This window comes from Phoenix dactylifera, chromosome 1, assembly GCF_051530095.1.
Source record: "Phoenix dactylifera cultivar Ajwa chromosome 1, Ajwa_hap1_PhDact_Kaust_v1.1, whole genome shotgun sequence".
NCBI lineage: Eukaryota > Viridiplantae > Streptophyta > Magnoliopsida > Arecales > Arecaceae > Phoenix > Phoenix dactylifera.
Window position 1 is genome coordinate 52,940,466 of NC_143190.1, and position 12,424 is coordinate 52,952,889.

Sequence of the window (12,424 nt, forward strand, 5' to 3'; positions counted from 1 at the left end):
TGGACAACGGGCAGTATTGGTGGGGCGCAGGTAGGGGTGGCAATCGGATTGGATCGGATATAAACGGATCGGGTCAGAAAGTCATAAACCTAAACTCGACCTATTTATTAAACAGGTCAGAAAATCATAGCATGAACCCGACCCATTTAATAAACATGTAATCCGATCCGATCCGTTTAATCTGTTTACCCAACTCAACCCGACCTGTTTAACCTATTTAATCCATTTAACCGGTTTTCTAAATCGAATAGTCGTCCATTAATGCTACCATTTCATATAGACATAATGAATAAAAATCAGGTAAGCTGCCCATTCAATTACTGCTATACGACTATTTTAAAACAATTTTTGCAACAGTTTTTGGGTTTATGCATACTTCACAAAGACATCCAAACACCTAGACAAAAGGAATTTATTAAGTATCAAAGACAAAATGTAAAAGAGGCGCAACAAGGATCTGCCATAAGGAAGGTTCTAGCCAGATTATGTTAGCAAAAAGGAACCAGTAGTAGAATAATTCTATAGCTAACAACTTCAATCATCCACGGCGAAAGCAAAATCCTGACAAGCGAATGCATGCATATGTTGGAATCACTAGATTATAAAAGCAAACACTGCAGGGGAAATTAATATGATATACAGCAGAAAACTGAACAACTATCATTACAACCCAAGTCAGTAGGAGCTTCTATTCTAAAGTATACAGATTTCTTTTAAATTAATACGCCATGCATCAATCATAAGAAACACATTAAGGTCACTGCACACTGTAAACAGTAGCAGAATCAAAAGCTTGCATTGGTCCTTTAAAATATTGCTCCATATCTTCAGGAAGAGCCTATACTCTTCAACAACCAACTTGCCACAACCAGAGGTTCAAATCCCAGACCACAACAGGTTCAAACAAAATGAACAACCAATCCAATTAAACATGCCCGCTCCCTTCCCTAACAAATCCATCAATTCAGTCCATGAATGGGCTTACAAGAGCTTGTAGGGTGATGAAGCATCCAGGGGGTGGATGAGATAGGTGAGGACTAAGGCCACTAGCATCACCACGTAGGCAATTCCTTGGTCAATCGACGTCCCTGCATAGGAGCAAAGAAAAGAATCATTCAACGTCATCAGTTCAAACTAAACACGATGGATATCCGTGACTCTACAACAACTAAAGATAACAAAGTGGATAGTCCAAGTCCATGATCATGATTCATTTCAAGCTTCTTGATCATGGTTGAATTTATAATGTTTTAAGAAAACAAGGTACACAAGCATATTCGGAAATGTTATACAGTATAATACACCAAATAATGATGCCACATAAATAAATTAAAAATTACACCAAAAAATTGTAATATTTTCACAAAATTAGAGCTTCAATCATTTGAATTAGCACTATAATATACAAAGAAACTAGGCATATATATAATCAAGAGACAATAACATCTTAGTGTTTTAATATCTATGTAAATTAAAAAAGTACAGCGGCACGAAAGTTGATGTAACCCTAATATGATTTTTGCTAACTGATTTTAGCTGCTGCAGTGAATCTGAAATCAAGCAACCGTGAATCTGCTCCATCCAAGAACAGTGACAATAGGACCAGATAAGACAAAGAACATCAAAGGCGCCACCAGAAAAAACATTGGATGCATTCATGCAATCAACACTGACTTCATGAAATAAAATCTCAGAAACAGAAATCAGTCAGCTCCAGAGAACAGCAGTGAAAATCTCGTCAAATATAAAGTATATATTTATTCAAAAATATTAAAGAAAACAAAAGAAAAACAATCACAGAAAATAGAAGAAAAACAATCACAGAAAATTTCAAAGAAATAACTGGAAAACATATATCACACTCTATTTCACCAGAGAAAATACCATGGGACAGATTCAAGAAAAATGGTTGATATTTTCAAGAAGAAAGCTTTTTGTTAGAAAGCTTTTGCTGATACTTAAACTTGATATCTTTGTTTCCCAATATCAAAAAGATGATTTTTGATGGGCTGTGAAGAAGAAGAAGAAGAAGAAGAACAGATCTCCTTTCCTATCCATTATTTTTTTGGGGGGTGAACCAACCCTTCTTTTAATCTATAATGGATCACAAACACAAATCTGTTCGTCTTCTATACTACAAAAAAAAATATGAATCAACTCCAATAAGAAATGAAAACACAAGGTACATCATTAATCCTAGATGACTGGTACATCATTAGATCCTTCCATATCTCCAGACAAAAATGGGAAAAAAATTACAAAAACGAAGAAGAAGAAGAAAAGAGCAGAAGTAACAAAAGCACTTACAACTGCAGATCCCCTCATGGTAGATGAGATCTATTCTCCCCAATGAAATAAATGAGAATCCTCCACCACCTTCCTGAGAATCTCTTGGATCACCAAGTAACTGAGCTAAACTTCATGCTGGAGCAGAAGCATCCCAAATAAATGAGCTTAAGATGACAAAATGCCAAAGCTTTATCAACCATCCGAACCCTAAATAGATGGGTCTTTCTTACCTCAGTAGAGCAGAGGATCCGACCTCGCGTAGATGAGATCGAACCCGAACCCTAAATAGCTCGCATGCGTGGAAGACTTCGAACATAAGAGGGAGAGGAAAGGCAACGGGAGCCAAAGAAATCCCAAGGAGCGGGAATAGATGAGATCTTCTTCCTCTTCCTCTTCTTCTTTTCTTTTATTTTGTTATCATGGGGTAAAAGGAAACAGGGGTTAGGGGGCGTGATGTAGCCGCAGTCGCCGTCGATGGGGAGGAGGAAGTAGTCGGCAAGGGGGAAGAGAGGGCGGAGGCAGAGGAGAGGAAAGGGGAGAGGCCGAGAGGGACACTGAGGGAAGACGAAAAGAGAGCTTGGCGGTGCTTTGGACAAACCCTATGTCCCTAACCCTAAGGAAACCTCACGGTGAAAATTTGAATTCGGGTCAAGGGGAGTTGGGCTTCACTTCTCAGTGCGATGCAGGCCATGCGGCGGGGAGTTGGGCCGGCCCCAGGCCTTGTGGGTTATGGCCCTTATCTTCTATCAGCCCAACAGTTAAACGGGTTATACGGGTTAAACAGGTCAGACATGTAAAACCTGTATTCGACCCAATTAATAAACAGGTTAAACGGGTCAACCTGTTTACGACCCGAATCTATTTAGGCCAAACCCAAAAATATTTATGGCGGGTCGAACACGGGTCGGGTTGGCGGGTCGGATCATATTTTACCACCCATAGGCGCAGGCCGTAGTGCTGTCACAACTATGGGCTGCTAGAGCTATCGGTTATTAGGGTTGTTAGGCTTTGTCGATACGTGTTAATTGTTCTCCTCGGTTGATGCCCCCTTCTTGGTCGAGACCGAAGGTGCTCACCTCGGTTAGTCAGCTGCTTGGCTGCGGCCGAGATTGTTCTCCTTGGCTTACATCCAAGGTCAAAAGAGCAAGTCTGGCATGAGGCCGAATTGTCCAATATTTCTTTCTTTAATTCAAAATATTTTCTAAATTTTGCGGTACTCCTATATTTATCAACAAAGTGGACCATGCCCAGGCCCATAGCTTGGGCACAGAACTATCAGGTCGAGACCAAGACCGTCTAACCTACCATACCCTAGAGTTTTCAACATGTATGGCCACAGGCTGCTTCTCTTCTTTTCCATGACGACAAATGTGAAAGAATAGGCTAATACATACAGACCGTGATTAATTCCATTGCCTAGGCAAATTTTACGGTCCCTATATATATGTTTTCAGAATGCAACTTACATGTTAGTAAAACCACAATAACTTGCTGGATTCATATCTTATGAAAGTAAAAGCATAAATATCAAATATTTGGGATAACAGAGCATATCAATCTCTTAATTAATAGTACCGTAAACTTCAAAATTTGTGTAGAAAACTTCAATTGATTATTCGTTGTTGTCGAGTAGTTGCCATAAATGAGGAAGCCATAAAAAACACCTTCGTAATTTTGTTCTTTTTTTTTTTTTTGGTTGTGGAGAGGGGGCAAGAGAGATTTTGCAGTAAGGCCCAAGGGCAGCTCAATTCAAATGAACTTCAAATATTCACATGCATGCTATTGTCCTGACTTCTGAGATTCAAATAAAATTCAACAAGTTAGAAGCGAAATTTATTATTCAAGAAGTATTTTAACATATTATTCAAGAATGATTTCGGATGGTATACAAAAATTATATTACATGGCCTGTATTTGTCTTTTACCTACAAAACAAAATCATGAATCGAGCTTAGACATGCATCCTTTACAAGTACGCAATTCTAATTGAATCGGGCCTCCACTTGGGTTAGGCATCGTGGGTGAGCTCAAAGCCTATTTGAAATGAGGCCCAGGACCCAAAGGTGATAGTCGGTGGATAAACCAGTAGTCACAATCAATGCTCTCCTGGTGTCAACCACACTAAATGGAGAAATTATTGGTTGGTCCAAATCCACCATCGACATTGAAGCAATGAAATCATGAACCAACATGCGCAAAAACAAACGAAAAAGAAATGTAGAGGAATAGGGAGCAATGTAGATATATTTGTGTGTGTTAGTTCGTAGTTGGACTGATCCACGAGCTCAATGGTGAATATGGTCTAACTAAATCCACTAAATGAGAGTTCGCATAGGTGGTCCTCCCACTACCAGTGTAACATCGAGAGGGGGTTTCCATGTGACATGGTGCTTTTTGGCTATATAATTTTAGTAAAAAGTTTTTTTTCCCAAATCTAATATCTAAAATTTTAAAAAAATTACAAAGACACCTCTTCAAATTTGGATCATTTACACTTATACTCTAAAAGTTTAAAAATTATCAATTAGCTACCAAAATTTTAAATTCATTGCTTGTGGCCCAACCCTCTATTTTCGTTGCAAAATGTTATCACATAATGGTCATCTTATAACAAAACTTTTATAAAATTTTAGAACCACCCTTCTTACTAACATAACAAGGGACTCATATTTTGATGGGAATTGAGGGATGGGAAAAGATACTTATATGGACAGAGCACTTTGAGATCTATGCAAGTAGATGACTAACCGAGCTTTGTACTTTGAGGTATGTGCAGCTAGTTGAATGATTAAGGATGAAGTGCTTTGAGACCTGTGCATGCAAATGAATAATAGAGAGTGAGCTTTGAGATATGTGCGCAGATGAATGATAGAGAATGAAGTGCTTTGAGATCTATGCAAGTGGATGCATGAGATAAATTAGAGAGTTTTGAGATTTGTGCAAGTGGATGGATGATGGAGGATGAAACACTTTAAAATTTACGTAAGTGGATGGATGATAGAGCATAGAGCGCTTTAATATCTACGCAAGTGGATGGATGTTAGAGGATAGAGCACCTTGAGATGGTACAGACGAATGGATGATAAATGGGGTGCTTTGAGATCTGTGCATATGGATGATTGCTTTGAAATTTGGGCAAGCGGATAGATGATAGAGGATATAGTATTTTGAGATCTCACAGGTTGATGGATGATAGAGAATAGCGCACTTTGAGATCTATGCATGTGGATGAGTAATAGAGGACGGAGCGCTTTAAGATCTATACAGGTGGATGATTCATAAAGGATAGAGCGCTTTGAGATCTCGTGAAAGCCATGATCCAAGTTCTCTAAATCAAGGTATGAAAGTCTTTTTCCTCACTCCGATAACGATCTTAGGATTTAGATAAAGGGCTGGGCTACCTTACAATGAAAATAAAGTTTTTGTGGTTAATCGAAACTTCTAAAAATTTTGGGGTCTAAACATAACTCGCTCACACTTAAAGAGATGTCTCGTAATTTTTTCAAAGTTCTATATAAGATGCAGGTTGAGAAAGGTAAACATAACAGTTTTAGATAAAATGGATATCTCATGAATAACTTTAGGTAATCCAGATATCTCATAAAACCAGAAAAAATCAGGTTTTGAGAGAGATGGGATTTCACGTTTCTTCTCAAAAGGATCTCCTAGTTTTGTTCAAAACTATCCTTTGTTAGAACTCTAGTTTCCTTTGTAAAGCCGACAACCAAACAGCACCCAGCTTCGTATATCCACAGCCACCTCTCTCCCTCGCTCTCGCTCTCTGCCATCCCATGCTTCCCACCAGCAGAAGAGAGCTCCTTTGGTACCTCTCCCTCCTTATTATTGAGACCATGACTTCCTAAAAATGGCATGGAAAAAGAAAGTGGGAGGAGGTGTTCAATTGTTATGTTCTCCTTCGATCTTTGGCTCAAATATAGAGAAATTATTAGGTGGATTAGATCCTCTAGGTGAAATGAATCCTTTTAATAATTTCATCCTAGGATGAAATGAATCCATCTAAAATAATTTCATCCCAGTTCTATGATGGATCCGATCCACCTAATAATTTCTCCTCGAAATAAATGGTTTGGCATGATGCACATGTGAGTACTACAAATATCTCAGCATGTTTTTGACATATTTCTACTAATTAAGTTGTTTTTTCAAGTTCTCATGACCGTTACCCATGGTATCTTTGTTTCTAGATAATCAAGTAGAATTGCTTTGTCGCATTATATTTTTTTAGAATTCTTCTTTTTAGAAATTTAGTTTCTTAGAATGTTAAATTGCCTAGGAATCCCGTTTTACCACAGGTATATTCTGCCTGATAAGGAATTTCTTTTGAGAAAAAAATCAAATCAATAAATATCGAGATTATTTGAGAAAAAAAGCCTTAGACAGAGTAGGATGATCATCTTTGTTGAACCATAGAAAGTTAACAGGATAGTTCGGCTTTTAGATGAAATCAGTGTTAATGATTTAATTATATACCATGCTTAGTTAAAGAAAAAGGAGTGGTGATCGATGTCATTTTTTTATTGCAATGAAAGGCATCTCACCAAACATCGTGGCTTTCCTGGTGGAGGGATTTAAGTAGAGTTTTAATCCATTTCATGCCTTTGAGATAGTAGAAGAAGGAAATTTCATGAATGAAAATAAAAAATATATAGATTGGGAAAATTTGCATGGGTCGGGTTTGTTTATGTTGGAGGCTAAAACTCATGAACCAATCTAATTCTAGTTAGTTTCTGAATTTTGGTACCAGGATCGAACAAATTAATGTTGGAACCAACTCAATTCAACTTAACCCAACCAGAATCGGGTTGCTTTGGATTTGATTAGATTCCCCAAATTTTTCAAGAAACAATAAATAATTAATTAATTATATTTAAAAAATTAATTAGCAATAGAAGCTGAATTCTAAAAAATTATATGTAATGTATTTAAAGGCATTAGAAATATCTACAAATCTACAATATAACATATTATGTTACAATACTGATAAATCATTACCTTAATCAAAAAGCAATAGTTCACCAAAATCATGAGCGATAATAATGTAATCAATATTTTATTATGAATCAATTTTATGCATACTTATGTATATATGTGCACATAGAGAATGGGGCTGGTTCGAGACTAGGTTACCTAGCCTCTTGAACTTAGCTTGGATCAACTTGGTCGGTTTTCTAAATTAAAACCCAAATTGATCCAATATTATTTGAATCCGAACCAAAACAATCTGACACAACTAGTCCGATCTACTTCTTGGGTTGGGCGAAACCAATGGCGCACCCTATCATCATAATTAAATTCCATCGTCTTTCAACTTTACCCTTTTCTCTCCCTTTATACTTTTCATATGCATGCAACTTCACTATAATTTCGATTTAGTATTGGCTTGATAATGTGGTTGGTTGCTGTTGCCAAAGCCCTCTCAACCTCAGACGGGAAAGGATCGTGGCTCTAAGACAGCACTAATATTGGCTTGATAAGACCTCTATTTGATGAATTAGATTGGAGAAATTCCTTCTTCTGGACGAGTTGTGAGGAAATTTTACACTTGACCTAGAAGATCCATGCATGAGCTTGATAAAAGCGATTTGGAGGGTACATGGGCATGGATTCACATGCATGTGTTCATGATGCATGCATGCTATATGGGCTATGGAGTGAATCCAATTGCTTTTGTCAGCCATGCCACCTTTTCTAGCTAGTATGGAACAGCTGCAGTGCAGAATTTATTGGTTCAATTACGCTACAGCGCCCATGTGCCTGGAATGGTACTCATTATTTGAGCTTTGATGAAGAAATTGGGGAGGAAAAGGTGATGGCGATGGACTCGATGGAAGTGATGATGAGAATGGTCCATGCCATGGCTGTTCAAGAAAGCCTCCTGGCCTACAATGACCTTTCAGTTTTATGGAATGGCACTAGCTTGTGGTTATTCTTCTTGGATCATAAATTTGAATTGGGAATAATTAATCGAGAACTCGCTGATAAAACGTCGATGAAGAAATTAATCATGCCACTAAGGTGGTAGCTCAGCGGAACGGGGCCTTACTTCCAACTAAATATATAATTCCGAGTTCGAAACGCGCGGGCCTCGATTAAATTGAGGAGACCGGATGCTCCCTGCTTGGACACGGGGTTTGGAAAGGTTACTGGTCCACTGGTAGCCAAGGTGGTGCCAGGTATGACGTACTCACATAGAGGGTTCGTGCTAGAGCCCAAATGGGTCACTGAGCCGGCCCACGGGTGGGAAAGATATGAGTAAAACCGGCAGGAATGCCCAACACATGGTCATTTCTGCCTGCATCGAACATTCTTCCAGCGGGGGAGGGGCCCAGTGGGGGCTGCTACAAGGAGGTGGGCTTGTCCCTTCCCCTTTTGTTTTAGCAAAAAAAAAAAAAAACCATCAAATTAGATAATCAATTAGATGTGCAAATTATTCTTATTGGCTTAACTCAACTAAGCTACACTTTATTCAACTGCCAGTGTTAGTGTATGCCCACCATGATCGCAACAATATAGCTTGGCCATTAGAAGCAATATCAAGTAGGGATGAAAATGATTTCGGGCTGCATATCCATTTTACCTCAACTAAGCTACATTTAATCTATTCAACTACTAGTATTAGTGTAGGCCCACCATGATTGCAACAATATATATACCTTGGCCATTTGAAGCAATATCAAGTATGGCTAAAGACGGGTCAGATACTATACGACTGTATCCATTTTCACGTTAGGGTCAAATAGAAATCCATGTAAACATGCTTATGAAGATCTTAGATTTGGATATCAGTAAAAAAAAGTGTCTAAGAACCAAACTAATAAGGGATTAAACTAGTGACTGATCGGTTGATTAATAATCACTCAACCAGTGTGGCAATATTCAACTACTGTAAAATATAGTCATTTGAAATATATTGTAATATTTCATATTTAATAATTATTTTTCATAACATTCAATTGTTTATTCTTTGGTAAAAATAAAAAAGGAATAATTTCATTTTATTCTTTATAATATTTCCAAAGTGTTTTTTTTTTTGTGTAAAACATTTAAAAATACCAATCCTTCAACATATTCCTATATTTGTATATAATTTTTTCTTATAAGTTCTTTAAATTATAGATAATTCACAATTCATTTTTTTCATGCTACATTTAAAGAGTTTGAGCGATATTTAATATAGAATCTTTCAATACTTTATATTATATATTTATTTAAATAAATTTTAATATATTTTTAATACAAATTTAGTTCGGTCGAAAATCTAGATCCTCAGCCAAATTGATTTCCCTCATTACCGTGCAATGAGTGCAATCTTGATAATATATTTCATTCCTATCTTTTATAATTCTACCATTTATATTAGTTTTTGTTATTGAAATTTCACTCAAAAGCATCAAATAATATCCAACTTCTATTCATATTCGGATAGAGAAAATATGGAATAAAGAAAAAAATAGAAGAGAAGTAAGTTCCTCTTTCTCGTTCGAGGGCAGGAGGATGCAACTCATATCTCTATCTATTTAAAGTAAATATGGATATGATCATTATCAAATTCATATTTGTATCCAATTAGAATAACATGGTTAATAAATTTGATATCCTTATCCATACTTTTATTTATGGAAAAAAATATGCATATAAAATGGATTTGTTTATGTGGAAATGGATATATCCTAGGTTCCAAAAAGGAGGAGCCAAGCACTGGAAAATTTAGACCTCTACCCTGTGCATCCACGGTCACTCTGTCAAACGGACCACTTTGTAATATAGAAAAATACATCTATTAGCTTGTAAAGCTATACTATACTAGCCTTTTTTTTTTTTGGGGGGGGGGGGGGGGGGGGGTACCTAAGCTATACTAGCCTTTCAGATTTTCCAAACTAAAGGACGCATCGACCCGGAGCCATTCTCTCTCTAAGTGCGAGTAAAAGACTAACAACGCAAGTCATATGCTGTTGGTAAAATAGGGCCGTGGTTGGAACAATGATTGATCTATTCATTATTGTATTCAGATGGTGAGCAAAAGGAGGAGTGGGGTCTCTCAACCATTCGCTCTCTTTCCTTCAATACGATTCCTCCCCGAAACAACAAAGCAACCACCCCTCCTATCTGTATCCTTAAACACCCGGACTCGCTTGTAATCACCTAGCTACAACGCATGAAAGAAAAGAGAAGCAAAGAAGGGTGTTGCATCTATCTTTAATCTTTATGAAGACATCACCACCTCTGAAAGGAGCTCTGAAGATGCTTAAGGCCATAAAGAAAAGAGGAATCAAACGAAAGTGAAAAAAAAAAAGAGGAGAACTTCATATTTAGAAATCATTCAAGAACCTCCGAGATGCTCTCCAAATGCGGCCGCCAGACGCCGACCCTCCCCCGCCGCCTATCCCTCTGCGAGGACACCTTCTCCGCCGACAAGTGCCGGTCGTTGACGAGGAGCCTCGTCTTATCGGTCGGGTCTCCATTGCTCTCCTCGTCTCTCTTCTTGTTCCTCCTCCTCATGGACGTATTCCGCGACCGGGCCTTCTCCGGCACCGACGACGCGGGCATGAGGAAATAAATCTTGCCTCTCTGGAGCTCGGCATTGGGTGGCAGAATCGCTGCCTTCTTCGGGACAGCGCCATCATCGGACACGGCCGAAGGCGGCTTCCGAAGCACGTGCTTGGGGTATGCCTGCATGATCTCCCCGGCGCTCACCGTGCCGCTGATCTCCTCGACGCGCCCGTCGGCGTGCACGATGCGGACCACGTCCAGCGCGCCGCATGGCAGGATGCAGGAGATGCAGCACCTTATCGTCTCCTTCATGATCACTTTCAGTCTCTCTCTCTCTCTCTTGCTCTAACTCTATGATGATTCCCTCAGGTGGAAAGGAACGGGGAGGAGGGGGGGAAGGAGTGGATGTGGGAGGGATATTTTTTTAACGAGGGAATGAGTGCAGTCCCTCCAGGGCTCCTTTTCTAATTAGTATTGGATTGGAGGGGTGAGGGGCTTTTGGTGAGACAGTAGGGCATGATGATACCTTTGCTCTTTTACTTTTAAATGGTGGTGAGGATAAAATTCTTCCTGCCTCGGACGAAGGCCCTGGCCTGAATCATTGCACCCAGGTTTTGTACTTGGGTTTGGGTGGTGAGAAAAAGAGAGAGAGAGAGAGAGAGAGAGGCTCGGCTCCTGGCTTCTATCGTTGTATAGGGGACCTCGTTCCCACTCAATAATATGGGGGTGGGGTTTGGGGGGAGTAGGAGCGATTTCCGGCGCGATCGGACGCTTGGCGGACTGCCATTGGAGGACTTGGCGCGGGCCCGGGGAGAGGAGGGACGGAACGCCGGCACGTGGAATGTACCTCTCGGACCAAGTTGCTCGGTGTGCCGGATTGAGTTGCTCGGTGGGGGTGGGGTTTGGTGAGCCTTTCGAGGTGGCTCGAAGCAGTGTTTGTGGTGGAACCCTGACACGATTGGTGGAGAAATTATGTGGTGGAACACTGACACGATTGGTGAGGCATGTGGTTGGAATATTAAGGTAGGCCCAAGCTTATGACCTATCATGAGTTTGGATATGTACGAACTTTATATGAACTATATGCAAAGATTTATTTAACAAGAATGAGTATCTAATGAACAACTAGGATCCAAATTAATAAGGTTTTTTAAAGTAAATTTAATGTACATAGTTTTTATCTTAATTTATATAATATTTATTACTTATGAGCAAGAGTGTAGCTACTAGAGAAGATAGCACTCTATTGTGGTTTGTTTTGATGTGAATTAGAAAACTAAGCTACTCTTTTCCATGGATCCAAGTTTCATGGTAGGATGCACTGATGATTGGCTCAGGAGACAGACTTGCTAATGGATGTCCGGAAGACTTTGCACTAAAATGGTACAAAAAAAGTAAGCTACATAATGCAGATGCTCATCTAGATGCATTACACAAGCCTTAGAGATATGAAGGATATGTGCCATATATGGTTATATCATATGCTCTAAGTTCTTCAAGGAAAAAGAAAAGATATCATGTTTGCTAACTCCAGCTAATTAGCATGTAAAAATACGTCCATCTCCATGAGAAGCTGTGAGGACCCATACCCTTAGCTTGACGAGGATGTCAGAGCTTGAATGGG

At 39.0% G+C, this 12,424-nt stretch overlaps 1 protein-coding gene and 1 long non-coding RNA gene across 2 annotated transcripts; both read right to left on the reverse strand.

The window, feature by feature from the left end:
- Window positions 1-171: 171 nt before the first annotated feature.
- Window positions 172-2,891, reverse strand: LOC120110464 (uncharacterized). Its single transcript, XR_005511459.3, has 3 exons — window positions 2,520-2,891; window positions 2,308-2,424; window positions 172-1,088 (listed from the first exon to the last, which is right to left on the reverse strand). It is a non-coding gene; the product is annotated as an uncharacterized LOC120110464 (long non-coding RNA).
- Window positions 2,892-10,471: 7,580 nt separating this feature from the next.
- Window positions 10,472-11,460, reverse strand: LOC103706896 (uncharacterized). Its single transcript, XM_008791164.6, has one exon. It carries the CDS (start codon window positions 11,110-11,112, stop codon window positions 10,627-10,629), a length of 486 nt encoding a protein of 161 aa, XP_008789386.2. The 5' UTR covers window positions 11,113-11,460; the 3' UTR covers window positions 10,472-10,626.
- Window positions 11,461-12,424: the final 964 nt, after the last annotated feature.

Excerpts from the sequence above, each read along its gene's own strand:
- LOC103706896 (XM_008791164.6), bottom strand. The coding sequence starts at position 11,112 with ATGAAGGAGACGATAAGGTGCTGCATCTCCTGCATCCTGCCATGCGGC.